A 19,329-nucleotide genomic window follows, 5' to 3' on the forward strand; every position below is an offset into this window, starting at 1 on the left:
TAATCAAGGCTATGGTTTTTCCAGTGGTCATGTACGGATGTGAGAGTTGTACTATAAAGAAAGCTGAGAGCCGAAGAATCAATGCTTTGGAACTGTGGTGTTGGAACAGACCCTTGAGAGTCCATTGGACTGCAAGGAGATCCAACCGTCCATCCTAAAGGGAATCAGTCCTGAATATTTGTTGGAAGGACTGATGGCAAAGTTGATACTCCAATACTTTGGCCACCTGATGCGAAGAGCTGATTCATTTGAAAAGACCTGATGCTGGGAAAGATTGAAGGCGGGAAGAGAAGGGGACGACAGATGATGAGATGGTTGTATGGCATCATCAACTCAGTGGACATGAGTTTAAGCTCCGGGAGATGCTGATGGACAGGGAGGCCTGATGTTCTGCAGTACCTGAGGTCACAGAGAGTTAGACACAACTGAGCAACTGAACTGAACTGATGGGACTCGATGCCATGATCTTAGTTTTCTGAATGTTGAGTTTTAAGCCAACTTTTCCACTCTCCTCTTTCACCTTTACCAAGAGACTCTTTAGTTCCTCTTTGCTTTCTGCCATAAGGGTGGTGTCATCTGCATATCTGAGGTTATTGATATTTCTCCCAGCAATCTTGATTCCAGCTTGTGCTTCATTCAGCCTTGTATTTCACATGATGTACTCTGTATAAGTTAAATAAGCAGGGTGACAATATACAGCCTTGACATACTCCTTTCCTGATTTTGAACCAGTCTGCTGTCCCATGTCCAGTTCTATTGCTTCTTGACCTCCATACAATTTTCTCAGGAGGCAGGTAAGGTTGACTGGTATTTCCGTCTCTTTAAGAATTTTCCACAGTTTGTTGTGATCCACACAGTCAAATGCTTTAGCATAGTCAATGAAGCAGATGTTTTTCTGGAATTCTCTTGCTTAACTGATGTTGATCACCCTAAAATAGAGCTAAGACAAAAATCTCCAACTGATATATCAGTCAGATCGTATACCATTATATATGTGAAATAAGTAATTATTCTGAATTACTAAACACTCCTAGTAATTTTTATCTTGTCTGACTAGGTCTCCTGAATGTTTCAAAATAAATAATTCTCCCATACAAGAAAAATGAAACAGAACAATGTGGATGTACCAGATCTGCTTTTTTTTTTCTTTCTGTCTAGGACTGTATACTAACTCTAACATATGAAAAGCAAAAAAAGAAGAAAACACAGCTAATCTGTCCTAATCCTAATCCAAAAGTGGCGTGATAGCAGCAAGGAGATCAAATCAGTCAGTCCTAAGAAATCAACCCTCAATAGTCATTGGGAGGACTGATGCTAAAGCTGAAATTCCCATACTTTGGCCACTTGATGTTAAGAACTGACTCTCTGGGAAAGACCCTGATGCTGGGAAAGACTGAAGGCAGGAGGAGAAGGGGACAACAGAGGATGAGATGGTTGGATGACATCCCTGACTTACTGGACATGAGTTTGAGCCAGCTCCAGGAGATGGTAAAGGACAGGGAAGCCTGGTGTGCTAAAGTCCATGGGGTCACAAAGAGTCAGACATGATTTATCAACTGAACAAGCAGAATTTGGCTAAACCAAAATGAAAAATAATCCAAATGTAATTTGTATTTTTCTTGGAAATTCATTTAAATACTGTACGAATTCTGGATGTATCTGACACTCTCAGATTTAATTTCCTATAAGGTATATATACTAATTAACACCTGTTCAAAATTCTTTATCAGAAAGAACCAGAAAGGATAATGTCAACCTTTCCTCAATAATTTTTCTTGGCTCATGCTTTAAGATCAAAGTGAACAATTCTGTACAAAATCTGGGCTCCACAATAATAAATTTAGATAATGAATGAAGTTAGAGACACAATAGCGAAGACAAGCACATGTTGGTCAATTTATGAGAGTCTAGCATTTAAAACAGGACATTCTGATACTGGTCAATTTGACTCTGCTGCAAAACAAGAAAATGCATATCAATTCAAAACAAAGCATTTTTATAAATCAGAGATAATCCAAGATATCCTACAAGGTTGAAAGTGTCAAGTGTGTTTACCTCTTGCTCTTCTATTTAGAGATCCTGTGTGTCATCCAAGCCTTTGTAAGACACCAGATCTATCTCTTTTTTTGGTGTTTTCAAGATTTGTATTTATTTATTTATTTTTAATTGAAGAATAATTGCTTTACAGAATTTTATTGGTTTCTGCCAAATATCAACATGAATCAGCCGTAGGTATATATATGTGGACAGATCAATCTTTGATAACATCAGATTTGTGTTCTAAGTTTTGGTGTTTTAAGAATTAGGTTTGAACTGGCTAAAAATAAATTGAGTACACTTAAATTCTGTCAATAATTCTTTTCTAGTAACAGCTGATTTTATTAGCATTTTGTGAATATTTTCAGATGCTCTATTACTAAAAATGTATAGCTTTCATTTAAAACTACAGTATGCATTTTTGAAATATTATTCTTAAAAAAATCTTAACTTTCCCACAAAGTTTTACAAGGATCAGAGCAGATGGGCAACATTGTGTATTATGTTAATGTTTTTTTGCTGTTTAACTTCTCATCGTTTTTTAGAACACTGAATACCCTTCTCACAAAAAGTAGGAAGAATAGAGATAGAATCCGCACAAAAGCTTTCTAGATGGTCTCAGGGAGGTGATAAGGGAGGCTGGTGTCACAGCTTTCCGAAACCTTTGTCTTCCATAGTGATGTTGCCAAGGTAAGAAACTGAAAAGTGGGTATGAAAAGAGAATAGCATGGATTTACCTTTTTGAATCTTAATAGATTTTTACATCTTAGATTTTAATATTTTGATCAGGTTAATGATCTAGCTGTATAAGGATCTAAAGAACCTTCTGAAAGTTACAGCATGGGGCAAATGAGAAACATTAAGGTGAAAATGTTACACTGTCATAAATTTACATGCCATGAGAAAGCATGTGCAAATTATCTAAATCCCCTCTACATTTTGATGATTTTTTTTTTACATTTTGATCATTTTCTTAAAAACAGGTAGTCACAGTCAATCCTTAAATAAATGAAAAAAATGCAATAAATCATGTCACTGATAGGTACAATACCAGTGTAAATATTATGGTATAATTAATAACTTAATATGTAATAAAAGTCATTCTGAAAAATCAATATATTTCAAAATAATTTTAAGCTGTTATTTCAAAATATGATTTGATCTTAAGGTTATAATAAACTCAGAAAATATACAATTCAAAATACTTTTTAGTTTTATTAACAGGTTGCAGGTAGCTTCTTTTAATTGATAACTCAAATTTTTATCATACTTCTTAAGTTATAAAAACAGTAGTATAATTGAAATTCAGTCCACAAATAATTCATTCTGAGCCTCATATTTTTTTCACATTTTGTGGTTGAGAATTCTAATGCTGCTATAGTAAATAAGGACAGAAAGATGTCTAAATTATGTATATTTGAAGAAAATATTATAATAATGTAAAATCACACAAGAACACACCAAATCATTTTTTTCTGAGGTTTAATTTTAACTAATGAATTTTTAAATGATGAAGGTAATGTCAATCCAAATCTTGAATTATTTGTAACGTACAAACTATTTTTTGTAATTGTAGGTGAAATAGATTATTTTCACCATGGCAATGCCTTCACCCTTATTTATGGTCTTTTTCTTGAGTTCTTTTTCCTCAACAGTTTAACAAGTCACTTCTGGTTTGGCTAAAGTGCAATCCTAGCACAATAATGTTTCAGCTTGCAAGGAAGAACACCCTTATTGAGTTGATAGAACTCCACCAACTGGATTAGATCCGTAAATCTTGTATGTCCATCATCTAGGGTGTGGAACATCTCACCATCATCTTCCACCTGAAACAGGAAAAACAACAAACCAGTAAGAAGGGAAATAACTACTCAGAAAGTCAATCATGTTCTATTGCACACTGCATCTTTAAATGCCAAAACTGACACATTTATAATACTAAAGGACAGTGAAGAGAAGATTCTGGCACATCCACTTCTTTTTTGTAACTGTACTTGCATTTAAAGGAAATATCATCTGATCCCAAGGTAAGCAGTGTGGCTCTACTTCCTGTATCTTCAATTCTCTTAACGGTCTATAGTTAGAATAGTAGGACCAGTCTGAATCAATACAGTACACAGTGAGAAATCTGCACTATTTAGTGTAAGAGTCAACAAAAGATTTTAGTATGCCTACCCTCAGAAAATAATTTCCACTTCTAATTGCTGTCTACCTAAAGCCTCACTTTGTATATTTAAAAATGAACATCCACCAGAATTTGTATCAGTAAATTGATTCTGGAGCAGTCAGTCAAACATTATGTTAATGGAATGACAGGTTGATTTGGTTTTTTTCTTTTCCCTTTGCATTGAGATCTTCGGGCATTAAGCAATTCATAACTTGCCAGGGATGTCACTTACATAATAAAATGCAGTCAGGAAGAAACTTCATATGGATTGGATAATTTCAGAAAGAGTTCATTTGAAAAAAGAAAACACTAGCAACTTAGCAATTTCATGTTAATACTTTTTGAAAGTAGACTGGATCTCTGTTCCACACTATCTGGTTCTAATACACAGACCACATGCATACATACATGCACGCTTGCACATACACACACACATATGCAGCAGGAGCAAGAACAACAACAACAAAATCTCAAAGCAAGCTGTGCCACCTGGAAGCAGAATTACATTTTTAAAAGGTGTTCAGAATAGTTTAAATAATGATCTCCAGTGCTACAACACCTGCTTACATATCCATAATGATGATTATAAACAAAACTACAAAAAAAAATTTTTGGGACAAGAGAGAACGGGCTTTAAAATAATGGTTTTTAAAGAACCACTAGTAGATTTCAGGAGAAAGAATTTTCAGTGGCCTTTTAATAATAAGTGGCATGGGGTCTATACAATATTACCAAATCATATTTCATGAGAAAAGGGAAATTTAATTTTTACAATTCCTGTATTTCTTATATTAATTCAGACTCATAAAACCATTTCTGCCATACTTAACTCTAGTCAAAGCACAAGCTCCCATATTATATTTAATAAAAGAACCAAAGAAAACTAAAGTCTCCAAAGCTTGTGCATTAAGATCATCTCTAATACACGAATAAGAAATCACAAATACTTACTGGTATAATTTGAAAGTGCTTTATTTTTTGTCCATGACTCATTGACAGTACAAAAGTTTTGGGGTTACTCTGACTATCCCGTACCAAGAAAACTCTAAAGAGAGAGAAGGAATTTCAATGTTTTTCTATATTTATTCATGGATTTCATAGAAATATAGCCTACACCAAATCCAGGAAGTATATTCCTAAATGTAGCTGGAGTTTTCCTTTTACTGCGTATTCAATGATGGGATTATCCAACATGGTAAACAATATGGTATGATATACTCTAATACTATAAAACTATCATTGGAATTAATTTAATTTTAATAGTATAAATGACAGTCATCTGTCAGATTTTTTTGCTCACAATAACCAATATAAAGCTATGCTGGCATCAACAATTATTGCCAAGTCCTTTTTCCATTGGGAAGTTGGGTAATCATATGCAACTTTTTGGTACAGAGAATGAATCATTAGCATATTGTTACTTCTGGATCATGTAAAGTCCTGCAGAAAGAAACTTTTTAGAATTAAAAAATTTTAAACCCACTCTTCTATACTGGATCCTTTTTTTTTTTTTTTTTTAATTCTGATTCCTACTACTACCTACAACTAAAACTGAGAAGTGAATATATTCTAAAAATCAATCCTGAAATCATTTATTAAATGTTTGAACAAAATACTTTTAGTAAGAGAAATATCCAAACAACATTTACTTCAACCTTGAAAAAGGTAGCATAAAGTCTCTATAACAGGCTAGAAAAACAAGACGTGTCCTAATGGCCTAAGAAAAATGTGGCCAGGCGTGGATTCTTATTAACTGGCAACTCAGTGCATCACCATCTTTGTATTAATTGCTGGCAAACAGACTGGGCGAACAGTTCCCACTGGTGACTCCGATAACTAATCTCACTGTACCTGAGGCAAGAGACAGCCAAAAGTGAGCCATCACAGACGTCTGACAAGATTATCCATTTCATCTGTGCTGTGTGATTCTGACATTCCATCTCTGGGAGATGGGACAAAAGGGAGTTTCCCTGGTCAGTCAAGCTCTAAGCCTCACCTGATTCCTGATTCCTGAGTGGATCAACACTACCACCTAGCGGACTGCCCGACAGCATCACATCTTTCCAAAAGGAAGACCAAAAACAAGTTTTTACATTAAAAAACGTAAAACATAAGGATATGTCATTCTTTTGGCAGTTATGTCATTCAATTAAAAAAACTGGGCTCAAAAATAAGGAAAATTATAATCCTCCAAAATATTTTGACAATCCTTTGTGATTTATTTCTTTTATTGGTCTTATCAAACAGTAATTCTGCTGATTGTTCAGATTTAATCTAAAAAGATCTAGTTCCATGTAGAATATATTGAAATCTTTTCTTATTTAGAGCCTACTGAAATGCTGACTTGCTATTAATAATCTTCTACATGAAAACGCATTTTTGTCTAAATGTCTGTATTAAATCACCTTGAAATCTTGCCATCATTTTAATCCAACCCTTGAAGATATAAGATCCCATTACCACTTGTTTAAATTGATGCTGGTTTTATTTCCCATCCAAACCTCAATACAACCTCCTTAATTTGTACTGCATTTAGGAATAAAATTCAGCTAATATTATATTATAGGAAGTATCTATAATATTGAGTAATTTGAGAAGAATAAAATTCTTTAGAACATAAATCTTGCATAGTAAATTTTCTGCTTCTCCTGTGTCTTCTATGGTATCCCAAACTAAAAGATAACATGAGAAGAGTCAAAAAGTACTATTTTCATAGGTTTATATTACTTGAAACTGTTAAAATTTAGAGGAAAGAAATGGGATGTAAACAGAAAAACATGAAATAGTCTAAGTACATAAGAAACAGCTTTTTGCTTTACTTTTATGTTTTACTTTAACACACCCTCCATCAAACTTAAAAAAATGTGCAACATGTAAAATGTGGTTCATGGTTTTGTAAGATGCGGTTTTGTCATGACACAAACAGTACTTTGCCATTGTACTAATCAATTCAAATCAAAATGTTGACACACCAAAACGTGTTCAGTTTTCCCCCATCAATTAATATCTGAGATGCACAGAATGGGAAAATATTAACTATCAATGTTTAAGACCAGAGAATCCTATTCAGCTATCTTCTTTATGGACAAAGACTATGCAACTGCAATATAACAGGTATTGTCTAGGTATTGCTAGGATTCAGTGGCAACCATCCTTACAACACAAAGTCACTTCTGTTTTATTGAGCCGAAATCAAAACTCTCTCTGTTGAATAAGTAATTACTGATTATAAGAGAAATCAAAAATCAGTGCTATTCAAAATCTAACTTACCCATCCACTAGACCTTGCTGAATAATCAATCGCTGAGCTTCCTCTCTAGAAATTTTGTGGTGAAACCATGGTTGGGACCGGTGGATAGCTGAAGAAATAACGTGGGGTAATACAAGATTTGTTTGAAATGATCATAGTCTAATGACATGTACTTTGACCCTGGCCCCTCAGTGACTACATCTAAATGCAACCTTCCCACCCAGCTGGCCACGGCGACTGTGCGCAGACATACCCATGCTTGCGGCAGAGCTCTGTGAGGATGCAGTGGGGCTACCGTGACTGCCCAGGCGTAAACATCCTTTTTTCTGCATAAGGAAGTGGGAGACAAATTTCAACTTTCGGGGTGAAACAAATTCAAATCATAAATATTTTGAAGAACATGAAGCTAATCTGTACCCTCCAAGCTAGTCCTTCTTCAACTGCAACGGAAAGGGCTTCAGTGGGATTTTCTATAACTCTGGTTTTCTGGCCTGAGAAATCCATTGCTACCAGGGAATTCTCTGATATACTTCTCTGGAAAAAAGCACATTTTTTTTTACCTTGAAAATACCTTTGAAGTTACCTTTCAGTCCTTTGCTGACAATATATCTCCATTTTAGGATATGGTTCCAAAGGTAACTAGCAGGAAATTAAAAAGTTAACAATACATATTGATAGGAAATGATGCTATAAAATAATTTAAGTAAGTTACACAGTTATTTGTTAAGGTCACTGAATTAAGAGAGATTATTAGCTTTCAAGGTAAGTATGTCTTTCTCCTAAAGCAACCCTGTATCTTTTTATTCATTTAAGCAGAAAAATACCAATTCACAAAAAAATAATCCTTCATATGGCTAAAAATATCCATCACTTCCAAATTCATCTCTCTATTATGCTTTGAAATTCATCAATGGTTATTTAAATGTTAAATCTACCTACTTATAAAACAGCTTTTATTAAGATTCAAGATACACTAAAGCTATAACAGATTCACTTACATTACTTCTTTAGAAAGAAACAGTACTCATATTTTATAATAAACCAACAACATGTATTTTAAAAGTTTATCACATCAACTTTCCTCTAACTTAGAAAATGACGTTTAATGAAATAATTCAGATAACTCCATAATATTAAAATTTCTATGATTTAGTATGTGAATGTGTTTTCATCTTATGGGCATAAACATGGCAAAATAAGAGTTGCAAAACTTAGTTTGAATGATGAAAGAACCAATAGAAAAGGAAGACATCTTTAAACATAATTTTAAACAAGTAAGAAAGTCATCTTTGCCAATTACTTTTTTCATTCATAGTCTCTGATTGTGAAAATAAAACACCCAAAACATGGATCTTATTTTGTTTTTTCTTTGTTTAGGACTCTAATTCACAACCATCTTTCTTTAAAATGTGTCATCTTAAATAATGTATGCTAAAAAAAAAAAAAAAAAAAACTTGTCAAACTCTCCGATTACAAGTGTCACTCGGTTTACAGGAATAAAACCTCTCCAAAAGACAAAATATCCAAAACCAGCATGTGTATGCATGCTAAGTCACTTCAGTTTGTGACCCTATAGGTTACAGTCTGTTGGATTATCGAAAAAGTGAGTGAGTTCCAGAAAAACATCTATTTCTGCTTTATTGACTATGCCAAAGCCTTTGACTGTGTGGATTACAACAAACTGTGGAAAATTCTGAAAGAGAAAGGAATACCAGACCACCTGACCTGCCTCCTGAGAAATCTTTATGCCAGTCAAGAAGAAACAGTTAGAACTGGACATGGAACAACAGACTGGTATATAATTAGAAAAGGAGTACATCAAGGCTGTATATTGTCACCCTGCTTATTTAACGTATATGCAGAGGACATCATGAGAAACGCTGGGCTGGATGAAGCACAAGCTGGAATCAAGATTGCTGAGGGAAATATCAATAACCTCAGATAGGCAGATGACACCACCCTTATGGCAGAAAGCAAAGATGAACTAAAGAACCTCATGATGAAAGTGAAAGAAGAGAGTGAAAAAGTTGGCTTAAAACTCAACATTCAGAAAACTAAGATCATGGCATCTGGTCCCATCACTTCATGGCAAACAGACAGGGAAACAATGGAAACAGTGACAGACTTTATTTGGGGGGGCTCCAAAATCACTGCAGATGTGACTGCAGACATGAAATTAAAAGATGCTTGCTCCTTGGAAGAAAAGTTATGATGAACCTAGACAGCATATTAAAAAGCAGAGACATTACTTTTCCAACAAAGGTCTGTCTAGTAAAAGCTTTGGTTTTTCCAGTAGCCATGTATGGATGTGAGAGTTGGACTATCAAGAAAGCTGAGCAGCAAAGAATTGATGCTTTTGAACTGTGGTGTTGGAGGAGACTCTTGAGAGTCCCTTGGACTGCAAGGAGATCCAACCAGTCTCGCCTAAAGGAAATCAGTCTGAATATTCATTGGAAGGACTGATGCTAAAGCTGAAACTCCAGTACTTTGGCTACCTGATGCGAAGAACTGACTCTTTGGAAAAGACCCTGATGCTGGGAAAGACTGAAGGCGGGAGGAGAAGGGGACAACAGAGGATGAGATGGTTGGATGGCATCACCGACTCCACTGACATGAGTTTGAATAAGCTCCGGGAGTTGGTGATGTCCATGGGTCACAAAGAGTCGGACACGACTGAGTGACTGAACTGAACTGAAGTGACATCATGGTCCGCCAGACTCCTCTGTCCATGGGATTCTCCTGGCAAGTATATTGGAGTGGGTTGCCATTTCCTCCCCCAGAGGATCTTCCCTACCCAGGGATCGAATCTATGTCTCTTAAATCTCCTGCATTGGCAGGTGAGTTCTTTACCATAGTGCCAACTAGGAAGCCCATAAACCAGCATGCTGCTGCTGCTGCTAAGTCGCTTCAGTCGTGTCCGACTCTGTGCGACCCCATAGACGGCAGCCCACCAGGCTCCCCCGTCCCTGGGATTCTCCAGGCAAGAATACTCGAGTGGATTGCCATTTCCTTCTCCAATGCATGAAAGTGAAAAGTGAAAGTGAAGTCTCTCAGTCGTGTCCGACTCCTAGGGACCCCATGGACTGCAGTCCACCAGGCTCCTCCATCCATGGGATTTTCCAGGCAAGAGTACTGGAGTGGGGTGCCATTGCCTTCTCCGATAAACCAGCATGGGCAATGTTTAATAGGCTTTCCCCACTGGTCATTAATAGAAGAGCAACACACAAAAAATGGGCTTCCAGATGGAGCCAGTGCTAAAGAATCCGCCTGCCAATCCAGGAGACAAAAGAGATGCAGTTCAATTCTTGGGTCAGGAAGATCCCCCAAAGGAAATGGCAAACCGCGTTGGTATTCCTGCCTGGAAAATTCCATGGACAGAGAAGCCTGACGGGCTACAGTCCATGGGGTTGCAAAGAACTAAACACAACTTGAGTGTGTGCACACACACACACACACACACAACACAAAAAAAGTTTTCATGGTAAAGGATGAGCCAATATACACCTGGAGACTCCTGGCTTAAGGCCATTTTGCCTCTCTCTCCACATGGTTTCTTCCATATCCTGCTTCGTCTAACAGACTCTAGTCAAAGTCTGCTTGAAACAAAACCTGGTTCATACAAAAATGGGATGGGGGGATCATTTATCTCTGCGTTACACATCCCACTTTGTTAGCATTTATTGTTTCCTCTCGAAACCTTGCTGTAGTGGTCCACAATCTTATTATGGTTCCTCTTTATTTGTGGAGATCTGGCGTGCAATCTTTCATTTGTTACAGGAGTTTTTGCAACTGACAGCTGCTCTTTCCAGACAGATGCTGTCTCTGTAATCTCTATTTGCTGTCACACCTTACTTTGCCCTTCTCACCCCATGATCTTCTCTGCTGGGTCATGGACCAGTCAGATATACTTTTGCTTTGCCAACATTAATGAAAAGCTTCCACCTGCCCAAGCCACAGAGTAACTAATCTCAATCATAATGATAGCTTTATCCTTATAATATCTCTGCCTTCACATGCCAAGATGGCCTCTGTAATCACAAGACTCTGATAACATAAAAATACTGTTAGGAAAGAAAAATAAACATAAGCAGTTGTTCTTAATTCGCTTCTCATTTTTTCCCCTATAGTATGACAGGCTGAAATGTAAAACAAGATCCCATGTTCCATAATTACCTGACCTTAAGTAGGGAGTCTACAATACAAATAAGTATTTTCATTTGCTACGTTAACTATGCTAGGGGAACACACAGAAATAGAGCAAATGTTTTCTACTGAATGGCAGGTGGTAGATGAAAAATTAATAGTTTACCTTTGGTGGACAAAGAAATGGAAGTGAAGCAAAACCTGACTTGAACCAAAAGGTCATTTTCAGCTCAATTTCTTTCACATAGGAAAGCGACATTGTTAACATTCAGAATCAGTGTATTTCTCAACTATTTGTCCCTTTTCCTAGCTCTTCCATGGGGTGGATAAACAGGGCAAGCCCCAAAAATAAAAGTCCATGATTTTAATAGCATGTCTCTCTTTAAGAAAGAAGGAGCCTGAGTACACCCTCCATTAGCCAGATCAACCTTGAGATCAGATCCAAACACTTTTGAGTGAGGCTGGGGCATGAAATGTTTTTCAGGCAGCTTAGCTAAGCAGCAACTAGTTAACTACTCAGTCTCTGCCACTCCAGGGCTTTCCTGGTGGCTCAGATGGTAAATAATCTGCCTGCAATGTAGGAGACCCAGGTTCAATCCCTGGGTCAGAAAGATCCCCTGGAGAAGGGAATGGCAACCTACTCCGGTATTCTTGCCTGGAGAATTCAATGGACAGACAAGCCTGGCGCGTTACAGTCCGTGGGATTGCAAAGAGTCAGACACGACTGAGCAAGTGACTTTCACATAAACATGCAGTGCAGGCCATAGTAAGAGGGCACAGAATTTCCTCAGATAGTGTCTGACACTCACCTCTCATCAGTGTCATACAGAGCCACAGGACATCAGAGGTATAATCATTTCTACAGATCACACAACCACCCTCCCTTATTTTATACTGCAGGACAGCAGTGACTCAACCAAAGTCACACTCTTGGTAAAAACAGTGACAGGCCCTATCTAAGGTTCTTTTCTGTACCACGGGATGGGAGGTACAGGGAAGAAAATGCAATTTGGAATGTCTAGCTCAAGGTCAAATATGAGAAACAATACATAAGAACTTCAGTTGATTTGCTTCTCCCATCCCCTCATTCTGGCCAGGGTCTAACTGATAGATGTTCCTTTAAATGAATTCTGTTTTTTGTCCTAAAAATAGGCCAAATATCTGCTTCTTGAAATATCTGCTGATGATTCTCCTTCCAAAGCCTGATGGGGTAGCTACTGTGTGCTGTATATAGTTAAGATGTTCATTATGGTATGATAATTTTTTCTCATTTCCCTTCTCAAAATGAATCCCTGGAGAAGAAGATAACATTGTCCCTTAAAACTATAACTAAAGTAGGCAAAGTTTTTCCTGCTGTTCCTTGAACGTGCTGCCTTGATGAAAACCCAGAGGCAGGTGAGGTCACTGACTCTCTCATCTAGAAACTATCCTGGGATTCTGTATACATATCAAAGTAAACACAAATGCCTCCCCAATCTTTTAAGTTTCCTTCCTGAAAATTAAGAAGAATAGAGGTGCCATTTTGTCTGATGTCAACTGCCATACAGGACTAGGTCCTTGTCCGCATCACAGAGATTCAAACCTCTTGTCCTTGAACTCCTGTTTACAGCCAAATTCAAGACTCAAGGAGTGTCTTTTCTTATACAAGGTGTTGAACAAATACAGCTACATTAACTGAACCGTCATAGATTTACTGATCAACAGTAGGATCAGTTTCAATGGAAAGAAGCAAGAATAATACTATACTTGTATATTAATGACAATGATGAGACTGGAAAGGACTTATTTTATAGCTTTTTTCCCCTATGATTAAGAGGATACTAAATAATAATTGCCTCCAAATCATGGCTGCTATTAACATGCTCATCCTAATAACTTTAGACTCTGAAAGAAATTTAGAAGGATTTAGAAAAGGATTAAGATAATAAAATTCATTATTCATATATACATGAATTAAAAGATTAGGGTAAGCTGACAAATTATAAAAATTCTCACCTTAAAGCTACTGCTTTTATAAAAATTCATTACATTCCTTACTTCCTTATTTTAGAGCTAAAAAGTAATAGATATAAAAATGAAAAGTTACTCTTCCTTAACTTAAAGCACCATAACTACAGAATTGGAATTCTTTTTCCATATTAGTCTATCAGGATACATAATCGACATTATTTCATGCCTCATTCCTAGAACTGAGTGTTTTATCTGCTATGTTACCATGTGCGAAAATGCACCTCCCTTGGTCACAGCCATGAAAAGCATGTTTTAACCTAAGTGTAAATGCAGCATGTTAGCCGATTGGTCACACAAGCTCATACGTCCAAATTTCCAATATATTCACCAGTAAAGAGCACAAGCAAAAACAGCAGAACATAAACTTTAAGTTCAAAAATAAATTTCTTGTTAATGCACAGGAAATTAAAATTAGGTCCCAAAGACGGGGAAAGATGTATCTGTGTATAAATATCCAAGTGCCATTTAGGATAAACTTGTGAAGCGGTGCTAGTCTTAATGTAATGCACAACCAATATTTTGGCTTGCATCTTTTGGGTTTCCTGGAGAGCGGTATGTTTTTCAAGGACCTGAAACTTTAAAAATATTATTGTTAGAAAATCAGAATGCAAAATAAGTCACAGGCTATGATAATCCCAGAATTAATATTTAAATAAATAAACCTACAATCAAATCAATAATTAAGAAATATCTACACTCTCAAGGACAGTGTTCTATAAAATATCTTTTTAAAATCTAAACTTCAATGTAATGACACACAATGACTCTCATAATTCTTTCAAATATTTAAAATTTTTCTTTAACATAAAACATTATTTTATGTTTTATTATGTTTTATTATGACTACTTAATGTATGCCCCACTATTTGATTTTATCACATAGGTTGCACTCACATAAGATCCAAAAGTAAATAGTTTAATATAACATGGTAAGAAGCTGTCCAAAAGTTACTTTACTTGACCAAAAAAAAAGGAAATGTATTATAATGTACATTTATAATGTAATGTGATTGCAAATTAATGTAATGTAAATATAAAACAAAATGTAGGTTCAAAAACTTGGTCCTTACCATGGGAGATATACTCTGAGAACTGTAGCCACTTCTGCCTTGATACGGATGCATGTAATTCTGGTACAGCTGCATGCCATACTGCAGAATAAATAAATAAAAACACAGTCCCACCACTTTTACCACATATGTAACTTATGAAAATAAATACTCTCATTCATTATACATCAATATAAAAAACGAAAATTACAAGCTTTCATTAAAATAAATAAGTAAAGCAACCAAAATTTTGAAAGATAAAATTTTACGTTCTAAATAGGACGGTTTAAAAGAGTGGTTTTTATTGGGACCCACACTTAAGTTCTAGCTTACAATACAAAGATCTGGAATTGACATTCCTACTCATTATTCTTGTGTCAATAGCACCAAAACTATGTGGAGTGGTATATCACCTAGTGATAAGATAGCTCACTTGGGAAGTCTTCCTGAGTTTATGGTACAAAGACTCTGAGAATCTGACACACATCCTAAGCAGAACTGGGTAAAATTTACCATAACTCTTCAATGACAAATTTACCATAACTCTTCAATGACTGATTGATGAATTACACTGTCTTTTGTAATCCATAAACTTGATCCTATTTTGAAGATTCCTGGCACTGTACCATCCTCTGGTAACAACACTCTTAGGCCATTGTTTAATTTTTGACTTTAAATTCTGGGAATCAAAATGGTGGGGCATCAGGCTGATTTCAGACAAAGGGTCATGGCATACAATGTAAAGAGCAGTAGATAACTACACAGTCTTTACTTTCATGAGGTAGCATCATAAAAACCAGACTGCCAGGCTACGATAAGAAAGTGGGTCTGGATTATAATTGGATTATTAGTTTGAGAAACACTAAGAACGTCAACTGCCATGGCCAAACAAACATCTTGCGGGAGCCCCCATCTGAAACTGGAAGATAACCCCCTTAGATTTAAGTTACTCCCTTAAAAAAAAAAAAAAAAGGAAAGAAGAAACCAATGGAACAGATAGGCTTGTCTTTTTTTCTGCTACCGTCTATAATTCTCTCCATTTCATGGAGCCATTATGAACTTAAAAGTAGGTCCTATATAAAAGACTTTGAAAAGACCATGGAAAACAATATTAGCCTTAGGATGAATTCCATTTAAACATTCCAACAGAGCTATTTCTCTAATAAAAACTATTTTCTTGAAAGCAATTCCAGCAATGTGGATATATTTGGTAATTAGGCAGAAAGTCAGAGGGGGGCGAGGGAAGTCATTGTTTTCAAGATTTTGCTTTTAATATGACTACAAACCCAGAGTCATTTAAAATTCTCTGTGTTGACTTCTTTATCCAATTATTTCCCAACTTCTAAAAGTTATTTTTTAATTTAAGGTTTGATTGACATTAATAGGATCTAATGAAATTTATTTTAAATCAACTCTAAGCATACAATGACTTTAAGAAGAAAGAGGAGCTTAACTTCTAGTCAAGTTCATTTTGAAGAATATATAATAGACTCCAACCAACACTTTCACAAGTACGTGCTGCCTGGACACCTTTTATTCACCTGAAGTGAAAAGTCTGTCATCTACTAATAAAACTGTTTCCTTCAAAGATGTTCTGTCCCCAGTACCCCTGGCTTTAGGAAGTTGCTTCTGTGCTGCTGAAAGTCTTTAGTAGGCAGTTAACTCTGATCAAGGGGTAGGGCATGGATCACCTTAATATTTCCCTGTCCTATGGAGGTTAAGGCACCAAAATATGTAGGAGTTCTAACTGAAGGAAAGGGGAAAAAGACACCATGTACCTGGGACAGTCTACACGAACAAATCTCCCCTTTTCTAAGTCTCTGATTTTTTTCTGATTCTATATGGAAATGGAATTTCTTCAAAGAGAATGGGAATATTTCTGTTTGTTGCTACATGAAGAGTTTACATGTATATATGAAAAAGAAAGGAAAATAAAGCAAGAGGCCAAAATTCTTGGGGGAGACTATATCTAATAAACAGCATATAATGGAAACAAGAAGGGTACTTCTGGTTGAGCCAACATAACATAGACTAGTCTTCCCCTCCTCCTTGCCAATAAACTGGAAATAACACAATAGACAACCAAAGGAGATGATCAAAAGCTACCTCTAACCCTAGGTGAGCCCAGCTGCACCAGCCATGGGGATCAAATCAGCACCTCATTGACAACAAGCTGCCAGTCCCCTATTAGACAGTCTCAAATGTGTCTGTGCTGGCAGGCCCAGGCTTCCTGTAACTGATTATTTTTAAATGTAAAACAGATCATATCACTTGCCCGTTTGATTCCATGGTGGTTTCTCATTGGTTCCATGCTAAAGGATTTCACTGATGCTGGCCTGTATTTCCAGCCTCATCTGGAAAAGCCTTGCCATAATTGAAACAAACAGGGAACATGGATGTGGTAGCAGAATAATGGGCCATATATGTCCACATCCTGGAACCTGTGAATATAATACATCAGGCTAACTGTGTGGGTTTAACAGTCGCGTCTGACTCTTTGCGACCCCATGGACTGTACCCCACCAGGCTCTTCTGTCCATGGAATTCTCCAAGCAAGGATACTTGAGTGGGTTGCTAGGCTAGCTGGCAAAGGGGAAATAAGGTTGCAGATATGATTAAGGGTGTTGATCAGCTGACTTTGGAATGACATGATTGTCTTAGATGATCCTGGTAGATCCAGTGTAATCACAAGGATCCTTATCCAGAGCCAGAAGAGAGAATCGGAAAAAAGGGAGCATGGAAAGAACTCAGCAGGATATTGCTGCCTTTAAGGATGGAGGAAGGTGTCATGAACAGTCTCTAAAGGCTGGAAAGGGCAAGAAAACAGATCCTCCCTTAAAGCCTCCAAAAAAGAATGGAGCCCTGTTGACACCTTTTTAGGCCAATAGACCCATTTCAGATGTCTGAATGACAGAGGTGAAGGATAATAATTTTGTGTTTTAAGCCACTATGATGGTAGTAATGTGTTATAGCAGCTATAGAAAACTGATACAACATAGCCTCTTTAAACTGGGCATCTGGGACTTGAAAGAGACTGAGAAGAGTCAAACAGTAAGAAGGCACAATCTTCCAGAAACAGCATTCTGGATATAAAAAGAACAAAGCTTTCAGTATATTTCACCATTTCTCAGACAGACATCTGTTTTTAGACTAACAATCTGTATTATAACCTATGGCATCTTATATTCACTGTGGACCAAGCAACTTGCCATTGCCTGAAATTGATGGGATTAAAAAGTCATTAGCATCAAACCTTGCAAAGGGATTGCCAGCGGCTAGAAAGAACCTCACAGACCATGGCAGAGCACTCATCTGCCTCCCCAAAGCTCTTGAAGGCACAGAGCTGGATAATCTGTGAAAAATATAAGTATCCATGACTCTGAGATGAAAATGATTCAGAAAAGTCAGATTTAGAATATGAAGAAGTTTCATGAATACCTTAACTAATTTATTTCATAAATATATGTGTGTGTGTGTGTGTACATACACAAAATTGATAACTTCAACAAAAATGATGAGAAGCAGGACTACAGGCCTAAATAAATCTAAATACTCAAATGAAAATAAAAATTATAAGTGATGTGAAACCTCACATCATAATTTTATTGCCATAATTCTTATCTTTCTAGTTACATAAAAATAATGGAGCATCCTAATAAAATCAATGGCATGTTAGAGTCACTGAAGGACTTTTAAAGGAAGTGGGTTTACCGCCTGCTTCTGTGTTGGGTATTTGAATTTGAGCCCATGAGAAGGGAGAAAGTCTTGCTATACAATGTTGGAAGGTATCTCCTCAATCAGCCTAGCTAGACTTCCAGAGTTCTGATGGAAGGGGAGAGAAAATCAGACACCTTAAGATATTTTCTCTACCATAACTGTGATGGAATAAAGTCTTCCAAATAGTGCCAGCTTCTTTATCTGTGAAAGGAGGGGACTGGATGAAGTCAGTGGTTCTTAATCAGGCAGACACTTGGAACTCAGTCACTAAGTCAGGATCCCCGAGGATGCAGCTGGGCACATGGAGCCTCAGAAAGCACCTCCTGTGATTCCAATGCATGTCTCTGGTTACCAAGTTACTACTGCCTTGACTGGTTGGTTTCCAAGACACTCTAAAGTACTTCTCTCTTTTTCACTTTGTTTGTTTGTTTTACATTTTATGACAATGAGAGCAACATAGAAGTGATTAGTGACTACTTATCATGAGGGTTTCAAAGAATTAATAAGATTTGCTGAAATAAAAATCATGACAGCCATGTTGACAATAGACTATTTGAGAAACAAACAAATTTCTAATAAAAAGGTAACCATAGTTACCTTTCTGCCATAATACAAAAGGAAGAAAATTTCACAGTTAATCCAAAAGCTTTACATTACTTTTAAACACTTGCTTCCTACCACTTCACACCTACTAGGATGACTATTTTTAAAAAAAATAATGGAAAATAATATGTGTTCATGAGGTATGGAGAAGTTGGAATTCTTATACATTCCTAGTGGGAATATAAAGTGGTTTAGCCTCTGAGGAAAACATTTTGGCAATTAGTCAAAAAGTTAAACATAGAATTACCATGTGCCCAGCAAATCCACTTTTAGGTATATATATAAAAATAAAAACTGTTACTCAAATAAATATGTGTATAGACATGTTCCAAACAGCACTATTCACAACAGTA

At 36.5% G+C, this 19,329-nt stretch overlaps 1 protein-coding gene across 37 annotated transcripts in view; it reads right to left on the minus strand.

Annotated features, from left to right (window-relative positions):
• Positions 1-3,502: 3,502 nt before the first annotated feature.
• GRB14 (growth factor receptor bound protein 14) overlaps positions 3,503-19,329 on the minus strand; it is a 192,098-nt gene continuing 176,271 nt past the window's right edge. For 17 of the 37 annotated variants that reach the window (XR_015152616.1, XR_015152645.1, XM_086370431.1 and 14 more), the window contains 6 exons: positions 14,678-14,758; positions 7,872-7,988; positions 7,708-7,780; positions 7,476-7,563; positions 5,156-5,249; positions 3,503-3,863 (listed from right to left, as the gene is read on the minus strand). Coding sequence is in view for 30 of the 37 variants with exons in the window: in XM_086370431.1 (XP_086226557.1) it covers positions 3,717-3,863; positions 5,156-5,249; positions 7,476-7,563; positions 7,708-7,780; positions 7,872-7,988; positions 14,678-14,758 (600 nt within the window). In the remaining 7 variants the exon portion in view is untranslated. Of the gene's footprint in view, positions 3,864-5,155; positions 5,250-7,475; positions 7,564-7,707; positions 7,781-7,871; positions 7,989-13,725; positions 14,183-14,677; positions 14,759-19,329 lie in introns of those variants that run through there. The other 20 variants (XR_015152621.1, XM_086370370.1, XM_086370336.1 and 17 more) reach the window with 6 other exon arrangements.

Source organism: Bos grunniens, chromosome 2 (assembly GCF_055505025.1).
Source record: "Bos grunniens cultivar Pamir isolate PY7600 chromosome 2, Bosgru_T2T1.0, whole genome shotgun sequence".
NCBI classification, from domain to species: Eukaryota; Metazoa; Chordata; class Mammalia; order Artiodactyla; family Bovidae; genus Bos; species Bos grunniens.